Consider the following 22,240-nt stretch of genomic DNA (forward strand, 5'->3'; position numbering starts at 1 on the left):
CCAGCATGCAAAAGCGGGTGGCAGCGAGGAACCAGCAGCCAGCCTCGGGTGTCCCCAGCCCTAGAAACACGCAGCAAGGCCCCCAGCTGGCCAGAGCGTTCTCTGTTCCTAGGCAAGGCTGGCTTGGCCTGTGGCACTCAGATCACTCAGCCAAGAGGTGGACAGGCTTCAACCTGCTGCTCCCAGCAGTGCTGGGGCTGCGGGAGCCGGATGCCAGCCTGCCCGCCCAGGGAAGGGCAGGGGTCCAAGCGCTCCTGGCTCCCAGCAGATAACCCTGCTTGGGCTGGAACTGCTGCCAGCAGTGCTGGCTTCCCTTGCAGGAGCCCTGCAGAGAGGGCACGGGCTCAGGCGAGGGGACTCTCCCACCGGGGCTCCTGCACAGCGGCCGCCGCCGCCGCCACCGCAGCAGAGATGCTGGGTCCTGCGCTACAGTCACAGCCGCAGCCCCCCTGGTACGCAGGCGGCGGGCCGGCCAGCGGGCTGCGCCACACAGCCTTGTTCCCACACAAGCAGGAAGCACAGGCGACTGGAGAATATTAATCTGCAGGCCCTGTGGGGCCAGGACAGGATGCTGCACCCGGTGGGTCTGCCAGGTAGTCACCCGGCTCCACCCGAGGTGGGAGGAGCCGCGGCTGGGCAGCTGGAGTCAGGGAGAGGCTGGGGGCAGGCACAGAGCCCCCCAAATGCAGTGTTCCTGGCACAAAACCTAGAGGGTGGCCGGCCTCGCCACCCCTCGAGGATCTGTGCCCTCTGCCAGCGTGGCATGAGCAGAGCACGTGGCAGTGGCTGCCATGAGACCCAAGCACCTGGAAGGGGCAATGGGTGTGTCGTGACAGCAGGAGGCTCTCGACCGCCTCCTGGTGGAGCGAGAAAGGCAGGAGGACCTCTGGAAAGGGAAGAAAGTCGGTGGAGGAACACGAGTCCCTAAGAAGACAGGCTGGGGGCTCTGGCTAGCAAAGGCCAGGGAAGGGGTCACGTGGGAGGGCACAGCCCCCCACCCCAGGCCTCCTCCTGACAGAGCACGAGAGGAAGCCAGCAACTGACACAGGGACCTCCTGCAGAGGCAGACAGAAGGGTCCAGGTCTGCCCCGCTCCAAACTCCACCCCTTCTGGGGACTCCGACCCTGCCTTCTGGGAGCTGTGGCTTTAGGAGCAAGCAAGAACAGCACCCTGCCCTCTGACCTTGGTAGGACTAACCAGCACTGCCTCCCTGGAGAAGCCCCAGCCCAGGCCGCTGGGTGGACAGCTATCAGAGGGCCCCCCCACCCCGGCACGCACCAGGCTCTGGCTTAGAGGGGACCACCCTGCCCAGCTCATGGGTACCACTGAACAGTGCCAGTGACACTTTAGTGATACTTATTTCCCATCCAGTTGGGCTTCGGATCACTCCACGAACCCCATCGCCCCATCAGCCCAGTGGGGGCTCCCGCAGCAGATTCTTCGGGCAGCACAACCAAGGACAGCCCGGCCCCTGGGGGGGGGGCGGCGGGGGGGAGTGCAGGGAAGGTGGAGGATGACGCAGGTGCTGACAGGGTAACCTCTGGGATGACTGTCAGCACAGGCTTAGGCTAAAAAGAGAGTGCCCAGGCAAAGGGACACTGTCCCCGAGCAGACAAGGGGTTCTCGGACACAAGGAACAGGTTTTAGCAGCACCTTTTGGTTCAAAATAAAAAACAGATCTAGCTGCCCAAGAGCAAGGTCAAGCCTCCCTCCTGCTCTGAACAGACCACAGGCCGTGCCCCAGCTCCCAGCCTTCTCTTGGAGAAGTCACCAACTCCAGGGTCCCTGTGACCCAAACCCTAGCGGCAGAGAAATGGCACCTTGAGTTTCCGCCCTGGAGAAGCCCTGGAGGGAGGGGGCACCACAGTGTGTGGACCCACCCGGCAGAGCTAAGAAGCTTAACATTTGGCTCTAAAAAGACCCTGCTGCTGGGAGTCACCAGCCACAGAAGGCTCGGGGAAGGAGGGGAGCCAGGGTACGGACAGTACGAGGAAGGGGGCACATTAAGCGGTTTGGAACATCTACACAGGATGAAAGTGAGGCCTCTGCAGATAAACCCTGGATCTGAAGAGCTACCCGCAACGAACAGAGAGGAGAGGGAGAAAGGGGGCTCTGAGATCATCTGTTTCAGGTGCCTCGTAACAGATGAGGAAATCAAGCCTCTCAGGCTGCTGTGCAGGAAATCCCACCATTTAGGCAGCAGGGACTCAAACCCAGGTGTCCTGACTCCCGGCCCAGATGGGCTCCTGAACACTGACCTGTGCAGCGCTAACTCCGATGCGGGGCATCCCAGGTGCTCGGCAAGAGGCAGCCCTGGGGAACCAGCCCCTCTGGAGAGCAACAGGCTGGCAGCCCACCCTAGAGGGCAGTGCCTTCCACCAGCACCCAGGCCCTCAGGAGCTCCCTCAGCCGGCTGGGGAGTCAGCAGCTTCCTTAAATGTCTAAGGACCTTGTTCTGTCCCTCTGGAGAATGGGAAAAGGCTCTTGTCCCTTTGCTGGCCTTGAGGGATTTTAGAAGGAGGCAGGGAACAGCATTTCACACTCCTCCCCGTGACGCCGATGACCCCTCCCCACCAAGGACGGTTTCCCATGATCTATTTCTGTGCTCTTACGTGACTAGCCAGGCCAATTTAGGCTCGACAGGTTCTACCACAATGCAGACAGTATTTCCACATGTGCGAGCTGGGGGTGACTCTCACCTAGCAATTTTCCCAACTCCCCATGAAACACAAGCGAACACACATCACATAATGGTTAAGAGCGAGGGCTCTGGAGTGAGAGAACACCAGGGTTCAAGTAAGGCTCTGCCACTTCCTAGGGCAGAACACCGAGCCCCTCCCTGTGCTCTGTGCGAGCATCTGTAAAATGGGAGGAAGAGCAGCACCCCCCCCCCCAAAGCAGCTAGGGCTCCAGAGAGATAACACATGCAGTGGCGCTTGGCACAGAGCCTGGGAAAATCTCAGGAGGTACTAGTCGAGGCTATTAATGGCTCCTGACATTTTTGTGTGTCCTGGACCCCTTTGGCGGTCTAGTGAAGCCTGTGGACCACTTTTGAGAATGCTGCTGAAGTGCATGAAATAAAATACTTAGAATGATGTGGGGACAAGTTCACAGACAGCCTGAACTCTAAGGAAGCCAGGCTCAGACCTCTGCCGGGATGAAGCCTAAGCTCTCTCATCTCTGTCCCAAGGTCACTCTGTGGTCCTGTCCCAATCAAAGCCCTTCCGGTGGGCCCCACACAACACAAGCTAGAGCAGCCGGCAGCTGGATCCCAGCACTGGAGGAGGCATCCCTGGGAAGAGCCTCCTCCCGAAGGCAGCGCTTCTAGCCTGTCTCTCCTGCCTCCCCTGCCTTGCTACCTCCAAGAAGGGCCATCCTGTCTTCTGAGGCTCAGCCCACAGCGGTGGGATCCCTCAGTCCCTTAAGAGCATTACTTAACACAGATGAATACAAGTTTTGGTCCCTGCTCTTGGGGCCCCAGCTCCCAGCAGTCAGAAAGCTTTTCCAGGTATCTAACTTTGCTATGCCTGCTGCAGGTGCCACCCCTCTCCCCAGTACCATTCTACATCCTCCTCGGGCCAGGACTCAGGAGACCCTAAGCCCCTCTTAAGCAGAAGCAACGTGAAACTGATTTCAAAGACTCTTAGAATGTCACTGAAGGAAGGGCCAGCAGGGTCAACCCCTCAATCCCCCCAGTGACAGAGGAGGAAAGTAAAGCCAGGGATGAAAGAAATTCACCCAGTCACCAGGAAAGGAGGCAGAGGAGCCGGGGCTTACCCTTGGATCTTCTGGCTCTCTCTTGCCTCCCAGAAAAAAACAGGAGAAATCTTGAAGGCTGTCCCTGAATTGAATGAGAGCAGGGAGCCAAACTCTGTATGAAGGATCTGGGGATCTAGATGGGGCACCTGGCTGGCCCTCAGAACACCAGAGCCAGAAGTGTAAGGGAAGAGGGGGCCAAGTGAACAGAACCCCCAGAAACCTTGAGGTAGACCGTGCCTCTCTAGGACCTTAAGCTTAAGGGATACAGAGCCCTGGTGGAAGGCACAAAGCATGTCTCATCAGCAAAAACAGAGTTAGTCACTGGTCTTGAGCTGCTATCTGGAGAAGGAGACTCACTTCTCCCAGCCCAGTCATTTCCAAACACTTGGGCACTAAGCTAGAGGCAATTAAAAGGCACACTAACCATTCAGAGTCTGCAGCTGTTGCTGGGACTGCTCGCTCCACACCTGGGGTGGACAGCAGGGGCCCCAGGGCAGGAGCTCTGCCTCCACTCCCCACGCACAGCCCAGCTCAGAGCATCCAGCAGGGCGCCCTGTCCCCCTGGCCACTTGTCATAATCCCCTACCCTGCTGGGGTTTAGACACCTGCTCCCCAGTGTCTCAACACATCCTCCATCTCCAGACATCCTCCATCTCCAGACTGCCAGGCTGCTGGAAGCTGGATCGGACTCTGACTGGAGCAACCGCTTCCCTCCCTCTGCAGCAGGCCCTTCTCCCGAGAGTCCCAAAGCCCACCGAGGCCTTTCAGAGAGATTGTTGACACCCACTGGCAGGCTGCTAGGCCCCATAACCCCAGTCCACAGGACCCCTGTGCACAAAGCCCTTCCTCCAAGCACGGTCTGAGCCTACTTACATCAGAATCATCTGAGATGTGTTAAAAATGCTGGTTCCTGGGCTGCCCTATGGAATCTGAACCTTGGGCTGGGGGGTGAGGTAAGGCTTGAGAATCTGTATTTTAATATATCCGCCTGGTGATTCTGTGGCAACTGAAAGTTTGAGAACTACTTTCTCACAGTGTCCCCTGGCTGGCGGCACTCATTTCTGCTGCCAACCTGACAGCTGTTACAGCTGTGTGTGGACATGGTTAATCTGATTTCCTGTCTGGCAGCTGTGCAGCAGGGAAGGGACAGCTGAGGGTCTCAAAAACAAGAAGAGGGGATGAGGTGGGAGGGGAGGGGGGCAGGGGAGGCTGTCTGAATGGGACAGGGCGTTCACCTTTGTTCCTGAGTTCCCTTCTCTCCCTCGGGCCGAAACCCCTACAGGGAGGGAAATAGCTGATCTACCAGCCCCTAGTATTTATAGAAAACAGTCTCTCCCCAGAAACCTCAAGAGCCCCTCAAGGCCAGAATGGTCTCTCTCGTCTAGGAGCACAAACTATGGAAGCACAAAGACAGACCCACCACACAAGGTTGTGCAGGTTGTGTACTGCACAAGGACATACAACTGAAGGGTAAGCTGGGGGCTAAAATCTAGCCCATACTCCAAACACTAAGCTATGCACTCTGGCATGAGGATACAGCCACCTGGAAGAAGGGCTGCCTCTAAAACATTTGCAGAGGGAAGCTCTTATGTGGGTAAGCAGTGGCCCTACACAAAGACCTGAGTCTGACAATCCTGAAGCTGTCATTTACTCTGTGACCTTGGACAAGTTCCTTAACCTCTCAGATCCTTCTCAACTGTAAAACATAGCTATTAATACCTTTCCAAAGCAGACAGGTAAGGAAAGCACCCGATACCCATCATTTAGTACATTAAAATATTAATTCCCTTCCCACCCCAGTCTTGCACTTCCAACTTTCCCGCACCCCTACACCTACACAGCCACCTATCTAGCCAAGCTCGGAATGGCATGAAGAACGTGACTAAGAATATCCACGGGAAACCCCAATACCAAACCCAAACCCCATGGCACTTCCCAACATTCAAAGCATCCCTTGCTGGCATAAGTGGGATTCACACCCTCCCTCACTAGGGAAAGAAGACTCCTCCTCCATGCCTGTACGTTGCCCAAGTAGCAGCTCTGCTCAGTCCAGGCCAGAGGGAAATCCAAGGCCCATCGGAAGGGAGGCAGGGGATCCCCCAGCACTGCATCCTTGGGGATTCCACACCAGAGTTCAAGCTCCCGGGCTCCCCGAGCCGGGACCAAGCCTGGACGTGCTCACTGTGTGCTGGGCTGCTGCAGGGGGAGCCAGGCAGAGACCCCAGCCACCAAGGAAGACCTGACAGCACCAGCAGAAGCTGTGATTTGTCCCCGTCCTCAAGCAGGAACAGCAAAGAGCAACCCGCATCCTCTGTGGGCTCGCCTGCCAAGACTCTGGCTCACCCACTGGGGCAACTTACCATATCTGTCTATTCACCCAGAGGGCCAAGCCCCAGAATAGAACCCAGGAATCCTGCTGTCAACCCTGGATGCCAGTCCCCTCAAGCAACATTCATTCATCCATGTGCCAGGCACTGTGCTAAGTGCGCACAACACAGTCCAGGGAGCCAGGGATGCCCCGAAAATAGGGTTCCAAAGACTTGCTGCTGGAGTGGGCAAGGAGTTCAGGACAGACACCCACCCTGGGAAGCCCCTCTTCCTCAAACCCTGGCGATACACACTGCCCAAGAAGCGTCCCTGGACACCTGCTTTTTTAGCCACAGGCTTCTGCATCCTGTCTGGAGACGGATCAAAAGATTGGGGGGGGGGGGGCGCGGGGGGGAACACCAGGCTGCCTGGGCCCTCATGGCCGTGTTTATCCGGGGTGGATTTTTTTTTTAACCCAAAGGTTAAAGCGTTTCTATTTGAAACATCTATTTACATTCCAGAGTCCAAAAAAAAAAACCAGGCAGCAGAGCTCCAGGCCTATATCTGTCCCCAGCCGCGTCACAGACACAGCATCAGAGCTGCGCAGGGGGAACATTCTTAGCCCTCTCCCCGAGCCGCTGAGGTGACTCACGCCTCCCTCCTGCCAGCATGGACCACGCCACCGCTCAGAAGGCTAGGCAGTGTGCATGTGTCCGGGGCTGGGGGGTGGCACAGGGATCTGGAGAGCGGGACTGGCTGGGGCCGGGGGCGGGGGGGCAGCCTATGCAGGGACAGGGAGCCTTAGGGAAGGGATGGGGGCAGCAGGGTTCCAGCCTGCAAGGACTCTGGGGCCCAGCTTGAAAGAGGATGAGAGAATACGCTGAGGGGGAAACTTCAGGCCAACCGCCAACTGCCTCTGGGAGGCAAGGGACAGTGGGGCCAGGGCAGGACGGGTGGACTGATAAGGCATCTGCCAAATGAGGTGGAGCCGCCTCCAAGCAGATGCTCTGCGCCGTCAGCCCTGTGCTTTCCAAGAGACCACCTTGACTCCCAGAGGCTTCAGAGGAGGGGTGAGCAGGCAGGTCTTTAGCTATAGCTGTGTGCTCCACTAGACATCCTCCCAGGGATGTGTGCAGAGACTGCACGGCAGGCCCCAGGGTTCCACCCTGTCCCAGGGGCCTGCACAGGCACCCTCAGGGCTGGTCCCCAGGGTTATGCTATGACCTTAGCAGACTACACAGCATCCCGGCTCAGGCAGATGGTAGGCCTTGTTTGAAGAGTTTTCTGAATTTTCCCCAAACCTTCATCCTCTGACACATCCCAGTCCAGCTGCCACCTTATCCCTGAACAGCTTAGAGCCAAACACTGGCACTGGTGCAGGCACATGGCTCCCACCTTGCAATTCAAGGCCTGGGACCCACACCCATGTATTCAGAGGCAAAGACTCCCCATACATACACACACAGACACCCACACCCAAGTGCCAAGCCACTGCCAGGAGGGGCCGAGCAGGCATGGGTCCAGTAGGCCCCTCCCTAGAGGAAGCATCTTGTGGTGCCGGCCTGGTAGGGAAGCTGTGCCAGGAAGGCCTGATGCTGCCAACAGGTTCCAGCGAGGGAGGGAAGGACTTGCCCAGCTCTGGGGGACCCCACCCCCAGCCAAGAGCCAAAAAAGTCCCTGCTGAGAAGGTGGCAGGGCTAGGGAGTCCTCAGCCCTATGAGCCTGAGCAACATTCCTTCATCCTCATGTGCTGAGAATAAACCAAGGCCTAGGGGAAGGAGAGACAGGGAAGCCAGGAGCCAAGGCCCCCAACATCCCAGCTGCCAGCCTCTGCCTACCTCTACCACAACTGCATCAAGCCTCCTCCCCAGCTGTCTGATTCCCAAAGCACTCCTGTCTGGAGACTGGCAGAAATCACTGCACTGGACCCTCTGACCCCAGGAACCCAGCCAGAGGAGTGAGGGTAGCCTTTCCTCTTATGAACACTCCAGCTATAGCTTCTTCCCTTGTCTAGACCTGGGGAGCAGGTGGCCTGGAGGCAGGTCACTGACCCACTTCCTCCCCTCTGACCATGGGGCCAACTAGGCCAGCATGCTCTAGGAATCCACAGCCCCCAGCAGCTGATACCGACTCTGCGGACGCCAAAGGGGCTCCAAGAGATGCAGCAGAATACAGCTGGAAGGCATGATGGGAGGGCAGGTTTTGGCTCAGGGAAAGCAGGGAAGCCCCATCTCAATGAGCACACTTCCCCTGGCTGTGCATCGTCTCAACAAAGACCTCCAGAAAGATCTAAGCAGGACCCTATCTGGGTGAGACCTGAAGGCAGATGCTCAGCCCCAGAGACAAGGATGCCTGATGGCAGAGGGCAGGCGGGGACGCTGAGGCACTTACCTGCCACGGGGATGCCGTGTAGAGGGGTCCGAGGCAGGATTTCCAAGGCTGGTTCCCGGCCTGGCATCCCATCTGCTGAGAAACAGGATTCCGTCTCATAGATGGTCTGCAGCATCTCCACGAGCCCCTGAGCCTTGGGCACCAGCAGCATGCCCGGTGGGGGGGCCGCCCGAGGCGGGGAGTCGGCCAAAGGGAAAGTGGTCAGGCGAGGCCCTCGCGGCTCAGGGGCTCCCTCAGGCCGCCGCTGCTGGGCCCCGTGCTGCAGGGAGGTCCCTCATCCGGCCTGGGCACTCCTGGCGGCAGGAGGAGCCAGGAGCCCCGGAGCTACAGGCCCAGCTCGGGTCTAGAGGGGCATCCGACCACTGGCCTTTCCAGAGCTCCCAGGAGCGGGTACGGCCGAGCACTCCGGGAACAGGAAGGGGAGCTGAGCAGCAGGCGGGCTCTCTGTGTTCCCTCCCAGCCCTGGGTGACAGCTCTGGGCCCGGCTCCCTGCTCCTCCTTCCCGAATGAGCCGCCGGCAGCTGGCAGGAGACTGAAATAGCAGTTGGGGGAGGGCCCTGTCTATAAATAGGTGGAGCATGCTCAGGGAGCCGCCGGCCGGCTGCCAGGAGCCCGGGCCTGGCGGAGGCCCCAAGGGGGGGGAGGGGGAGGCGCGTTCCACCCCAGGAGGAAGCGCCAGGCAGGGGGATGGGAACAGGGGAGGGCCTCCACTCAGGGCCAAGGCCACAGAGCCGGGTGGCCAGAGACTGCGCTGGGGAAGGGCACAGGCTGGAATACCCATGCATCTGGGAGCAGCTCTGGCACTGCTCTTGGCAGGCGAGGGGCTAGAGACCAAAAAGCCAGATTCCATCCTCTATCTGCCCTCTCGCCATCCAGACCAGGTAAAGGAATTGGAAGGGTCTGGGAGAGGGTGGCAGACAGGGCCACATCGCCTGAACTTGCATCCTCCCTGGAGTCCCTCTAACAGCTGATGGGAGTTGATTTAACTTCTGCCCTCTTTTAGAGCTGGGAGGTGCCTCCTCACCCCCTCAACCAGCAGGGAGACCCCTGAGCAGCAGTAAACGGCAGCTCCCACCTACCCATGAGGGGTGTCACCTCCAGAGGCTGCTCAGCTTCCTTCCAGGGGGTAGGGAGACTTCCTGGACAGGTCTCGCCCCATCCAGGGAAGGGAACCTGGGAGCACCTGCCTGTTCTCAGAGCACAGGTAGCTCTTCCCATGGTGATGTACCAGGTGCAATGCTAAGAGCAGCATATACAACACCTCGTTTATTCTGCACGATGGCCTCAGGAGATAGGTGCAGACGGGGAAACTGAGGCACAGAGCGATGAAGTCACTCACCCTAGGTCATACAGCTGCTCCAGTGGTAGGGCTGGGATGTCTGAAGTTCAAGTCTGAGCTCTAACCACCACAGCCCACTGTCTCCTGCACAGGGAGCACATGAAGCTGCCCCAGGGTTTTCATGAACAGGTACGATGACCCCCAGTACCCAGGTAGGAAGAGACTTGAGGTTGGAGCCCCTCTAAGAAGAGTCAAGGGGCTGCCAGCATCCAGCCCTTCCCCACCAGCCCCAAGCCTGGCAGAGCAGCCCCAGCTCCTGGGGCCCCGATGGGAACTAAGACCAGCACACCATGAGGACTGGTGACACCCGCCTACCCTGTCCACTGCTGGCCCATCTCTTCTCTTGAGGTTGTACCTCCCACGGATACAGAGATCCCACTTGGCCCCCTGACCTCACTGGAGCCTTTTAATAGCCTGGTTATTCCTGGGTCTGTGTCCCCCTCCCCCTTCCCGATGTCACAGTTGCTATTTTGGAGTCCCCTCCTGGCCCCTCCTTGCCCCCAACTCAAGGCATGGAGCCAGGGACACCTGTCCTCTCCCTGGACTGGATGACCTCACCCTCCTGTCGGGAGCCCAGGAGGAGCTGGCCAACCAAGGACACAGTGGCTGTGGCTCCTGCCAGCTGGGGACGGCAAAAGGGCCTCCTGCCCTCAGGTGGGGGGATCACATGGATGGGGAAGTGGCAGAGGGGGGCTTTCGCAGGCCCTACCCTGGCTGGCAAGATGTATATTAGGGGAGTTGGAGGTCAATAGGACCTAAACAATGCTCTGGAACCTCAGCTTCTCAGCCAGGGCAGACTCTAGAAAACTGGTGATGGAGCAGTGCTCCCCACAGGGGACTGGGATTGGTGGACATTTCAGGGTAAGTCTGGGGACTTTGCTCAGCACCCTTGCCCCAACCTCATCCTGGCCAACCAGGCTCTCTCAAGAGCAAGGGAAGGGAAGCTCAAGGTCTCCTTAGTGGGATGACAAGCAGCAGACTCGAGGGAACCCAGAAAGCTGGGGGCAATAGCCCCTCCCAACCAGGACTCCACCCACCCACGCTGAAAGCAACCAGAAGGGCTGGCTAGCCCTGTCCTGGCTCTCTCTGCCTGCCCCAGGCACAGAGAATATGGTAGGGAAGCCCTGTCCGGGAAGAGAGGAAATCATCAGTTACAATGACTCAAAAGCAGGGCCCCCAGAACATGGAGCAATCCGAAATCTAAGGAAACACAGCTCCCTGTTTAGGGAAGCTGGGAGCACCCAGGAGACTGGGCACTCAGAGGTGGCCAGAGCCGGGGGCTCAGGGTAGTTCCCAGCACTACTATGACTTCCAGTAACAGCTTGAAGTGGGAAGTGAAGTGTCAGACACAGCCAGACAACGCTGTGTAGTTCCCAGAATCCTCCAGGGGAATAAGACAGGAGGCCTGGGATGGGGACAAGTGTCTTTTCTTCTTCTGAGATTCAAGTCACGCAACAAAGCCTTCCTAATGTCTAACCTCAGTCCTTCTTGCTTTATAGCCCCTCTCCTTGTGGTTCATGTCTCTTCATCCCCATGCATCTCGCCCTCCCATGTGTCATCCCACAAACCTTACGGAGCACACGCCCAGCACAGGTAACAGGAGCCGCGTCACAAGCTGGCACCTCCAGAGCCGCAATGACCTCGCTCGCTCGCTCCCTCCCTGGGAGGCTGGGCCCAGGCCTCCTAACCCTCTAAATCTGGAGGAGGAGAACCAAATGTGGCTCCTTGAGCCCTTAAAGGCTCCCATTTCCTGGGCTCAAAAGGCTGGAGTGGGGCCCTGACCAAAAAGAAGAAAGCAAAGTCTGCTTGTGCATAGTAAAAAAAGCCAAGGGCTGGCTGGGAAGCACCCCAGATGGAGTGTAGGGTGCCAGCTGCCCCTGGGGGCCCAGAGATATCAGGCCTGCCTGCCCTCCGGTTCTCTCCTGCCCTTAGAGCCCAGTCATGCTGGAGCCTGTCAGCATTGCCTGGGAGCCGCCATGCGCCAGGTCCCATGCTAGGTGCTGGCTGAACCCTCTCCTTTGAGACCAAGTCTGGGAAAAATGTGAACACCTACTTGGGCATCTTCCACATCCCCTCAGGGTTGACCCTGCCTCCTCTGACCGTCCTGTGCTAAGCCTTCAATCCCTTTGGAATGACGGGGCAGGGAAAGGGAGAGTGAGGCAGATCCCGCTCTACACTGCGCGCAGAGGTGTGCCAGGGGGCCTCTAAGTGGAGAAGGGACACCAGAGTCCACTTCCCAGACCCCCGCCCCACACTGGCTCTGACCCACTTTCTCTGCCTTCCCTGGGGGCTCAGAGGCAAAGCCTGAGCCTGAGGCTGGGAGGCAGGACGCCGAGGTTCCTGGCTCCACCCCACGCCTATGCCCCAGTTTCTCTGGTCACCCAGAAAGGAGGGGACAGCCGGGAAAGGGAAGGAGAGAAAGTGTGCAGCGAGCTGGGAGGTGCTGGGCAGGCAGGTGTTGCCATGAAGCTTGTCTCCTTCCCATGCTGGGGCTGAGGAACCTGCCCACCTCCTCCTGGGGCCCTGTCACCATACAGACTGGCTCGAGTGGTGGGCCTCACCCTGGCCCTCCCCTCTCGGCAATGGCACGGAGGACAGGGCAGTGACCAGAGTGGCCCCAGGCCCCAGGCACGGACGGCTCCTCCAGGCTGGCCGGGGGCACATTCTGTCAGTGCTTCAGTCCCACTGAGGGGAGCAGAAATGAAAAGAAAGCCTCACTCCTCAAGCCCCCTCTTGCCTGAAGAGAAGCCAGACCCCAGGCAGCGGCCTCCTCAGGGAAGCAGGCAGCCCCGTCCGTGGCCTCTGCCTGTACTCCCAGGACTGCGAGAGAGGCAAATCAGGTCAAATGCTGGCATTCGGCACAGCCCAGAGGTAAGTGGATCAGTTCCCACTCCCCGGGGAGGACGGGTGGGCCCCAGAAGCAAATCTCTCGAAATCGCTACCTGGCACCCCTCACCCGGAACACACTCTCTTACGAACTTGTTTGCTACGAAGGCCAGGATGGACCATCTTCTATTTTTCTTTTCCAAACAGGAAAGCTCCTGCCCTGAGAGAAATGGAGGGAAACTGTCCCTCCCTCAGGCCTGCCGTTCTGCGCCCTAAGAAAAGAGGAGTGAGTCCTGGGAGAGGGTGGGAGGTGCTCAGGGGCCGGGGTACCCAGGCCCTGGGGACTAACCACTCTCCCATCATGCCCACCTCTATCCCCAGCCCCGCAGCCTCAGGCTCTTCCTGGGGCTCCCTGCGAGGTGTCTACGCAGGAAGCGGACACCCAGCTACAATTCACGGTTTCATTTGATTTCTGTGGAATCCAAGCATGTGGTTTCCAGGCTTCTGCCAGGCGCCGGACACCGGCAGCCCCGGCCCAGATGCCACCCTGGGCTCTGGGAAGGGCAGATGCTGGGCCCCTGGAAAGGGGAGGCTGTGTGGAGGCTGGCCAGAGCAGCTGGGACTCCACAAGCGGGAGAGCCAGGCCTGCAGCCCCAGGAAAAACTCCGTGGGAAGGGCCTCAGGGCGCTGCCCCTGAACGATCCCAGTTCTGAGGCCTGGCCACAGTTTTAAAACCAGCTTCCTAATCTCTGGCCCCCTCTCCCTCCTTCCTGAACACGAGAAGACGGCATCTCCCCCTGCTGGGGGGGAGCGGGAAAGCCAGCTAGGAGGCGCGGCCAATTCTACAGGCCCCCGCTCTGGAGGCGCCCCACCCCCCCGGCCCGGCTCAGCGCTGATGGACACCTTAGGCCCCTGCCAGCCCTGGCACGAGTGGCAACAAGGGGGACTCGGGCCACCTGCATCTGGAAAGGCAACCCACTGACCTGATCTATCAGAGGCTGATGATCTTAGCCTTTCACTGTAAGGGAATAAAATCCCAAAGCTAGAAAACGTCCTCCCCAAGCCACCAACAGATGCCTCTGGGTGGCTCCTGTTCCCCTAGCCAAGGGTTAGACCCCAGGCCCGGTGTGGCTGGAGGCGGCCCCTGGACAGGTCAGCGTAGGAGCTCAGAGGGAGAGAGCGGCTGGCACCCCTGCCGGGCACCACCGACCCTGCAAGGGGCAGCGTCCAGCTGAGAAGGCCGAGGGACCGCTGAGAACCCATCAGGCCTCTCCTTCCCCTTCACCAGCCCAGCCTGAGAGGAAGAAGCAGGAAGTCAGGGCAGCCCACCCTCCAGCGCCGGAGTCACACAGACCTCTCCACGTCTAACACCTGGCACAGCCCCTGCAGGGGGAGCGAAGGCAGGCAGAGGCAGGGGGATCTGAGGAGGAACCACAAACCCTGCAGGAGCGGCCCATCAACGGAGCTGACTTGGTGAGTCTCAGGAGCCCAGCCTCCTCCAGCTGGCACTCTACTCTGTCTGTGCCCGCTGGAAAGGGAAAGGGGAGAGGGCACAGCCTTGACCAAAACAAATGTCACAAAGCCAAGCAATCCCACCAGCGTCTGGCTTCCCTGAATCTGCTGGAAGCCCCCGGACCGTGGTCAGGGCCACGCGTCGCCAGCACAGGGTCCTTATGACAGGAAGCATGAGATTTAGCACAGGGATGACAACAGGAATGAGATGAGGAGGGAGCCTGGATTCCTCCCTGGTGCTCCTCTGGTACCATCCCGCAAAGGGGTTTTGGTCTCTAGGCCCTAGTTTCCCTATCTCTAAAGAGGGAAAAATAGCTCCCACCCCTACAGAAAAAGATGTAAGTGATAGGATGGGCTGTGGGGGGTTAAAGTTGAGCAAGATGGACTCTGACCCTTTAAGTCTGTGCAGAAGGAGACAGCCAAGGAGGGAAGGCAGTTATTACCCTGACCACACCGACCCATGACCCCCCCTGTGAAACTCCGGAGGGTCCAGCTCAGGCCGCTTGGACACATCCTCACGGGCACACACCCAGACCCACCCGTACACAAAGCTGCCGGGAGTCCCACCCATCGACTATTTCTGGAAGCACTAGGCAGGCTCCCAGGAACAGAGAGGAATAAGAAATCTCAGAGCCAGAGACCCCAAATTAGGGATCTCCCATGGCCAGGGCATGTCTACCTGGACTCAAAGGAGAGAGCCAAGTCTCCTCTGCCAACATGTCACTGCATGCCCACCCCAATACCACACATCCCAACACAGGCTGAGGCTGAAGGCCCTGCAGAGCTCCACTAGGGAAAAAGTATAGAACACAGAGAAACACTCCACCAGGAAGAGAGGACACCACCACAAAAAGGAAGCTGGACATTCAGCTATCATAGGGAACTTCATTCAACATCATCCCCAGACCACCTGGAGAGGTTCGGGAGCACACATCCCTCTCAGCCCTGCCTGTCCTGGTGACCAGGGCAAAGCGGCATGGAATCAAAGGCCCCTGAGTTGAGAAGGCAGGGCTGGGGACAGAGCTGGACCCATGCCCTCCCAGGGCCAGGCTGGACCATCAACCCATCGATTTCAGGTCTACCCCACGGTCAATCACTTCGGGTTTGCCTCTGTCCTTTTCTCACGATGCTTTTCCACTCCTGACCCCTCGTTCCCTTCCGGCTCAGACCCTGAAGGTCAGCTCGCCTGGGCTGGATACCCATACAGCCCATTACATCCAAAGCCACCCCAGGTGCCTTCTCCAGCCTCCCAGCTCTTACCCGACTCGGTGGGAGAGTTCATGCCGGCTCTGGGCCCGCAGGAAGCTGGCGTTGGGGGCTGGGACGGGAGGGGGTGGAGCTGCGGTGATGTCAAGAGAGACAGACGATAACAGACAGATGGACGGGACAGGAGCCCGGGGCCGCTGTGCCTCTAACGCCCATCCGAGGCCATCCTTCGGGTCAGGCAGTCAGGCACTCAGAACGGCATCCCTGGGGAGAGATGGAGCAGGGTTAGAGGTCCCCAACTCAGGAATCTGAGAGTCGAAGGAGACCTTGGAGCTTGTCGGTTACGCCTAAGGAACAGAGGGAGGGCCTCCTGCCCAGGGGCACAGAACTGGACCAGAACCTGGTTTCTTCTCTTTCTAAGTGGTGAGGATGTCTGCCCTCAAGGGAAGGGAAATGGCTACAGTAGCCACATCCAAACTCCTTTTTAGGTGACAATGTCCACTGCTGGGTGGGGAGACCTCATAGACTCCCAAGGGTACCTGAGGTGGGAGACAGTGCACACTGCAGGAGAAAGCACAGGGAGGCCTCTAAACTCTGTCCAGGGCATGCGGAGACGCAGGGCTGAGCTGAAGCCCCTCGCAGAATTTAAGGGAGAGACTGATATCCCAGCCCCATCAGCCTAAGCTGGGACTCTTATTGTCTCTCTACTCCCTGATCTTTGTGCCACCCAACTCTGGAAACGTGATGTACTTCTGTCTTGGTCTCCCCCACTCAACAACAGGTCAGAAAAAGAGGGCAACCACTGCTCTTCCTCTACCCATTAACCATGCTGTTTCCAAGAATTTCAAAAGACAGAGACATTCATCCCACATCCGGTGCCCTCTGGACTGGGGGTCCAAGACCCAAGCCAAGGGCCTTGCACATGTTGTATAGGTTGTGCCCTGTGCAACAAGGTCTGAAATCCAGCCTTTGCTCTGCTTGGCAAGCTACACAGGCTAAATCCACCCAGAATAAGGGACACCATTTTCCAGTTTGTACAAAAGCACCAAAAGGCCCAGCAGTAGGCCTGCTGAGGCCAATATAGTGAGAGAGGATGTCCCAGTACTACAGGACCATGAGTTTGCCAACCTGTGCCCACTCCTCCAGCTCCCAACACCCCTCCAGCCCCAAAGCTCATCCTCAAGCCTCAGACACTACGCACGCACCCACCTGGGCCCATCCCTAAGCAGTCCATGATCCACCCTAGACATGATCTCATTCGTTTTCTTCCAAATGAAGGCAGGCCCTCCAACACTCAGTGAAATCAAGGCAGCAGGAAGCAATAGCTGAGGCAGAGATTTAAACCCTAACTCTGTTCCCCAATCTAGGAAGAGACAAGCAGCTCTGCCCCAGGACAGCCCACCTCCTGGCAAGATTAATTGTCGGTAAGCTTCACGTTCTCATCAAGGATTGCCAGGCGCCGGGGTCCACTTGGAGTCGAGGAGCCCAGGAGTCAGCCACGGCAGGGACACAAGAACACACACACAGACACACACACATGTATGCCATGCACACACTAGGAAGACCTCAAGTCTTCCTAGGCCTGCTGCCCTCTGGGTTTGGACTCTGTAGCTGGAGAAAGGTGCACTCAGATGGGGAGGTGGGAGGAGGCAGAGACAAGGGGCTGAATTGCTCCCAGAAGGCACAGGTGTGGGGCCAGGACAAAAGAGGCTGCGCAGGTGTGGGGCCAAGCTCAAGAATGCGGCAGGTGGGGCTGTTGGTGCCCTGGCAGGGCCCGCGTGGGCAGACAGCTCAGCCCATGCCCACCCCAAGAATGGCGCCCAGTCCTGCTCACACCCTTTCCCGTGGGCTGGGGAACAGAGGTTCAGAAATTTCCACGATTCCTAGCAGGTTGAGCGACCCAGCCTATCTCCTTAGTGAAAGGCACCTCCACAACAGGGCACTCAGGAGGAGCAGAGCCTCCGTGGTACACAAACTACATTACGATCTGCCCTGAGCCCCCACCATCATCACCCCTTGGGGAGAAGAGGAAGGGAGGGACTCCTAGAACTCCCAGGGGGCTCGGGACTCAGGCTGCACTCCTGCCCACCCTGCAGGATGCAGCAGGACCCCTGAACCCCCGTCCACTTATGGAGAGTGGCCGCCAACACCCTCATCCAGCCTCCCTGGGAAACAAAGCCACCTTCACAGCCTCATCAGGACAGGCGTAGATTTCTGACTAGGGAGGGACGTGAAGGGGGAAAAGGGCAGCTTCATGGCTAAAACCTGAGCTGTCTGGTCCCTCCTCAGCCAGAGAAACTCGCTGCTGACCACTGTTACAGGAAGGTCTCAGTGGACGGTCGGGGACCAAGAGCTTTGTGGCTCCTGGCACTTCGATGCCAAACCAGTGAGCAGCCTGGCTTCCGTGACATCACAAGGAGGCAGACCCCAGGGCCCTGTCTCCACCCCCTGAGAACTCTCTCTTCCAGTCAAACCTCTGTCCCACTCCAGGATCCAAACCCACCTCCCACCTCCAGCCAGGACAGGCAGGAAACCAGCTGCATCTCACCCTCCAAGCAGGAGGAAGGGCAAAAACCCTAGGGGAATACCCCCACTCCATTCACAAGCAATAAAAACTCTGGCAGAGGGTGGGAGGACAAAGGCACACAAGTGAGGGGGGACATGAGGAGGATGCAATGCCTCAAAGGCCACAAGTTCACAATGCTTGCCCCCTAGTATCCTGTCCCTCAAGGAACCTGAACTCCAGCATCAACAGGCAGCCTCTCTGCCAACACACCAGCTCGACCCTGCTAGAGGCAGGCCCAACTCCTGAGCACTGAGGCTGGGGACCCGTCCCCAGGTCAAGGCAGCCAGGTGAGCTGTCCGAACCAAATCCTGTGAGCCCAATATTGCTCACAATCTGAGAGGTGCCCCCAAAGACTTCATCGGAAAGCTACAAGCCCAGATATCCCATCCCAAGGCACAAAGGAACTCTCATCTTGACCCCTCCTGACCGTGGCCACGGCTGATCACTTTCCCCAGCCTCCAAAAGCTTCCACTGCCTTAGGCCTTCCCCCAAGCTGGCCCACCAGAAACCTGGAGGTGATCAGAGCCAGGAGGGCTGGCTGACTTGGATATCCAGGGCCCAAACTAAGGGAGGGGGAGGGCAACAGGGGAGGAAAAAAGGCACCAGGCTGACAAATTCATTTTTGCAATCGGCCCATTTCTGTTTGTCTGCTCAGACGCAGCTCCAGGCATCTGCACAAGCCAGATGGAGGAGGCTGCTATTTCTAGAAAAAAAAAGGGGGGGGGGGAATGGTGAGAGGGGAGGGAGGGGCGAGGCAGAGGCAGAGGGCAGAAGACCAGGTCTGTTTGCCCTAAAACCTCAAGCAGAATGACACCCCCTTACCAGCCCTACCAGACAGGGTCCCCATTCAAGAAAGGGCTGGGGCCGGGGCCGGGGTGGGGGGCGGGGGAGAAGAAAGGCAGAGAAAGTTTAATTAGCCAAAGTCAGCTACAATAGGCCCCCTCACGGGCTGCATCAGGTTTTCATTCATGAGCAAGCGACAGTGCTCCAAAAATGCCAGGAACCGCCCCCCCTCGCCGTCTCTGCCCCACCCCCCACCAACAGGAGTGCATCCTCTAGCAGGCTGGCTGAGCCTGATGCCGTGTTCCAGACATCCCTCCTCAAAGGGATGTGAGTAGGAAGAATTAATTATTAAAGAGCAGCTGGTACTTCGGCACCAACTGCACTCCCCCCAGCTCCTGTAGCTGATGCCCCCCTCCCCTGCAGAAACACAAACTACCCGTCCCACAGCCTCCCCCCCCCCCCATCCCCAGGCCCCATTTCTAAACACACAGCTAAGATGCCACCCCTAGGGAAGGGAAAGCAAACCTTTGTCTCTGCAGCTACTTAGAGTGGGTGGGGCATGTGATACTGCTGCACACCCCCCCCCCCCAAATTACTCCATCCAGCCACAGAGGAGGATATTCTGGGAAGGAGAAGCTACCACACGGCTAACATGTCCTCCATCCTTGTCCCCAAATAAATTGCACGTGGTATCTGTCTCTCTGGCCCCTGGCATACATACATTCCCAGGATAGAGCGGCGAAGCTAGGAGCCCACCCCTCTAACTCAGAAACCCCCACATGCCTTGTCTGAACATAGCCCAGATCCAAGTCCAAGGGGAGATAAAGCAAAGAGTGGATTCAAGAGAAGGGGCAGGAGGCAAATCATGAGCTCCCCAAGCTTTGTGTTTAGGAGGAAGAGGAAGGAGAGAAGACTGAAACGAAAAAGCAGGCAGCCCCCAACACGGCTCACCCACCATCCCCAGCCCAGCCCAACCCAGCCCAGCATCTAAACAGCCAGCATAGGCTCAGGGTCCCTGGTGCCTGGAACTCGCACTGAGGACGCTTCCTGCCTACATCCTCTGAACCTGAGGAGGCTCAGAGCAGGACCCAGCTCCAGGCTCCAGTCCTGCCAAGCGGTCTGCTCAGGGGTCCTTCTGGCTAAGACTCCTGGATCTCCCATCCCCTGCTTCCTTTTGTTCCTTAAGGTCTGGCTCCATCCTTCCCTCCCAGTTGTATCGTGAACCCAGTCACCAGCATCATCACCCCCAGTAGCCAAAGCTAATTCCAGGCCCCAGAAGCACAGCGGTCACTGTTAGAGTGGTGGGTCTCTTGAGCACCCCCAAAAGCAACTGCAGCAGCTACCCTTCCTCTTTAGGGACACACCTCATCTCAAAAGGTGAACCGGGGCATATCAGGTGGTCACCTCCTCCCCCAAATGGGGCACTCCCACCTTCCCCTCTTCTCCCCACAACCAACCCCACCAGCCAGACTCCCAGATTTACCTATCACCCCGCCAGTTCTCATCTTCCCAGGGCCCCAGGGAAGGGTGGGGTAGGGAAGCAGCCTCCCCCAAGTTAAAAAGCACAGTCAGTGTCCCTCCCTCTGTGAGATACAGACACGGGGTGAAAAATGGGGAGCATGCACCCCAGACAAGAAGGGGGGGAGCTCTCATCTGCTAGCTTTCTCTCTCCCTGGCTCCAGGGTGTCAGACGGGAGAAGAGGGTGGGAACAAACGCAGTAACGCCTCACGCGGGAGGGGGTGAGAATAACGAGAGCGAAGTAAGGTGGGCCCGCAGCCCCCCTCCTCAGGCACGGAAGTCAAGGACACAAAATCAGGGATGCGTTCTCAGGTATAGGTAGAAGCCCTGTAGGGTGGGCAGCGCCCCTCACCTCAGAGTACCAAGAAAGGGTGTCTAGCGAAGAGGGGTCCGCACAGAATCCGGGTGCAGGGCTCAAATCGCTCTGCAACGCACCACGCGCCGCCCGGGAGAGGGCAAATCAGACAGTCCCGGCCGGTCTCCCGGCCATTTGGGGGTGTGGGTCGCGGGGAGAGGGCCCCTCCCTTACCTGCAGGGAAGGCGCCCCTGCCTGGGAGGGGCGGGGAGGGGCGCGCGCCGTAACCCCGAGGCCCGGCTACCGGCTGACGATGCTCCCGGGAGGGCGCCTGCTGGCACCCGGGCGCCGGGAGGAAGGAAGGGGGGCGCGGAGCGCGGCGCGCGCTCGGGGAGCCCACGGGCAGCGACGGCAGGAGGAGGGGGCGCCGCGTCGCGTCCGGGGAGCCTGGGGGAGATGGGATCGGGGCTGGGGGGCGCGCTCACCCCCTGCGGCTCGAGCTCCGGCTCCGCGGGCGGCGGCGGCAGCAGCGGCGGCGGCAGCAGCGGCAGCACCTCCTCGACGGCTCCTCCATCTTTGCGGCGGCTCCTCCGGCTCAGCTCACCGCCGCCACCAACAACAACATTCGAGACGTCACTCCCGTCACGTGACTCGACCCAGAGCTAAAAATAGATCCAGACCCCCCCCTCCCATAACCACCACCAACCCCTCCCCTTCTTCTTGGCCCTCCCCGCCGGGCGGGGCCAACAGCGCCACCGTGACAGCTTCTTAAAGGGCCAGTACCCAGCAAAGGGTTGGGCTGGGGAGGGGGAGGAAGGCAAGGGATCGGAGCACTGTGAGTAGTGCGGGAAGGAGCACTGCAGGCGTACGAGCCTGGCTGCTGGGGTCTCGGCCTTTGGGATGCACGATTTTCCTGCCTGCGCTTCCTCCACTTCCTTTTCAAACCGTGGATGGTGCAATCGTTGCCTGTCTAAGCTTCTCCCTAACACACCCTCCCGCGGTGGGGGAGGGGAACTGGGGATGGATTCCTAGGGGCTGGGAGGGCCGCGGAGGCCTCGGCCAGAGGGCCAGGCTGGGGGTGGATGTCTGGGACAAGTCTCGAACCCGCCAGCTCCGACCGCACACACTAAATATGTGCCAAGCAAAAAAGAAAAAAAAAAAAGACTGGGAAAGGCCAGGGTAGGGTTGTAATAGTCCAAGGCCTTCAAAAGGAAGACTTCCGGTCCCTGACTTTGGTACCATCCTTTAGGACACAATATGAGTATGTGTGAGAGAACCTAGGTGGTTTGTCAGTGACCCAATAATTCCGCTAACGAAAATGTAGTCTAAGGAAATAAGCATTATCGTGCTCAAAAATGAGTATAGAAGGAAAAAGATTGCTGCTAATGATGTGAAAAGTTGGAAACAACCTAAATATCCATCAGTAGGGGATTGGCAAATAAACTGAGGCACATCCGTTCAGTGAAATACCACTCAGATCCAGACATTTTAAATGATATTCTATATTGACCTGAAAAGGTGCTCAAGATATATGGTGTTCTTGAAAATCAGGAATCGAACAAGTACTACTTGTTTATTGTTCCATTATTACAAACAACAAAAAACTAGATCCATATGTCTGAATATGTATGTATAGTAAAAAACCTATAAGGCTATATGCCAAAATATTTACCTTAGCTTTCCTCTTTATCTTTTTCTGTATATCCGAAATTTTGCAACCATCATGTGTTACTCATC

At 58.3% G+C, this 22,240-nt stretch overlaps 1 protein-coding gene across 18 annotated transcripts in view; it reads right to left on the reverse strand.

Moving 5' to 3' along the window:
* The window catches only part of HDAC5 (histone deacetylase 5), a 34,709-nt gene extending 13,575 nt beyond the window's left edge, over window positions 1-21,134 (reverse strand). For 3 of the 18 annotated variants that reach the window (XM_057714619.1, XM_057714614.1, XM_057714612.1), the window contains exons 1-3: window positions 20,989-21,134; window positions 15,395-15,604; window positions 8,458-8,532 (exon numbers count right to left, since the gene is read on the reverse strand). In XM_057714619.1, the coding sequence (XP_057570602.1) occupies window positions 8,458-8,532; window positions 15,395-15,416 (97 nt within the window). In that variant the 5' untranslated portion in view covers window positions 15,417-15,604; window positions 20,989-21,134. Of the gene's footprint in view, window positions 1-2,258; window positions 2,516-8,457; window positions 8,974-9,796; window positions 9,881-11,364; window positions 11,388-15,394; window positions 15,605-20,988 lie in introns of those variants that run through there. The other 15 variants (XR_009049929.1, XR_009049927.1, XR_009049928.1 and 12 more) reach the window with 9 other exon arrangements.
* Between the last annotated feature and the right edge of the window lie 1,106 nt (window positions 21,135-22,240).

Source organism: Hippopotamus amphibius, chromosome 17 (assembly GCF_030028045.1).
Source record: "Hippopotamus amphibius kiboko isolate mHipAmp2 chromosome 17, mHipAmp2.hap2, whole genome shotgun sequence".
Classification (NCBI taxonomy): domain Eukaryota; kingdom Metazoa; phylum Chordata; class Mammalia; order Artiodactyla; family Hippopotamidae; genus Hippopotamus; species Hippopotamus amphibius.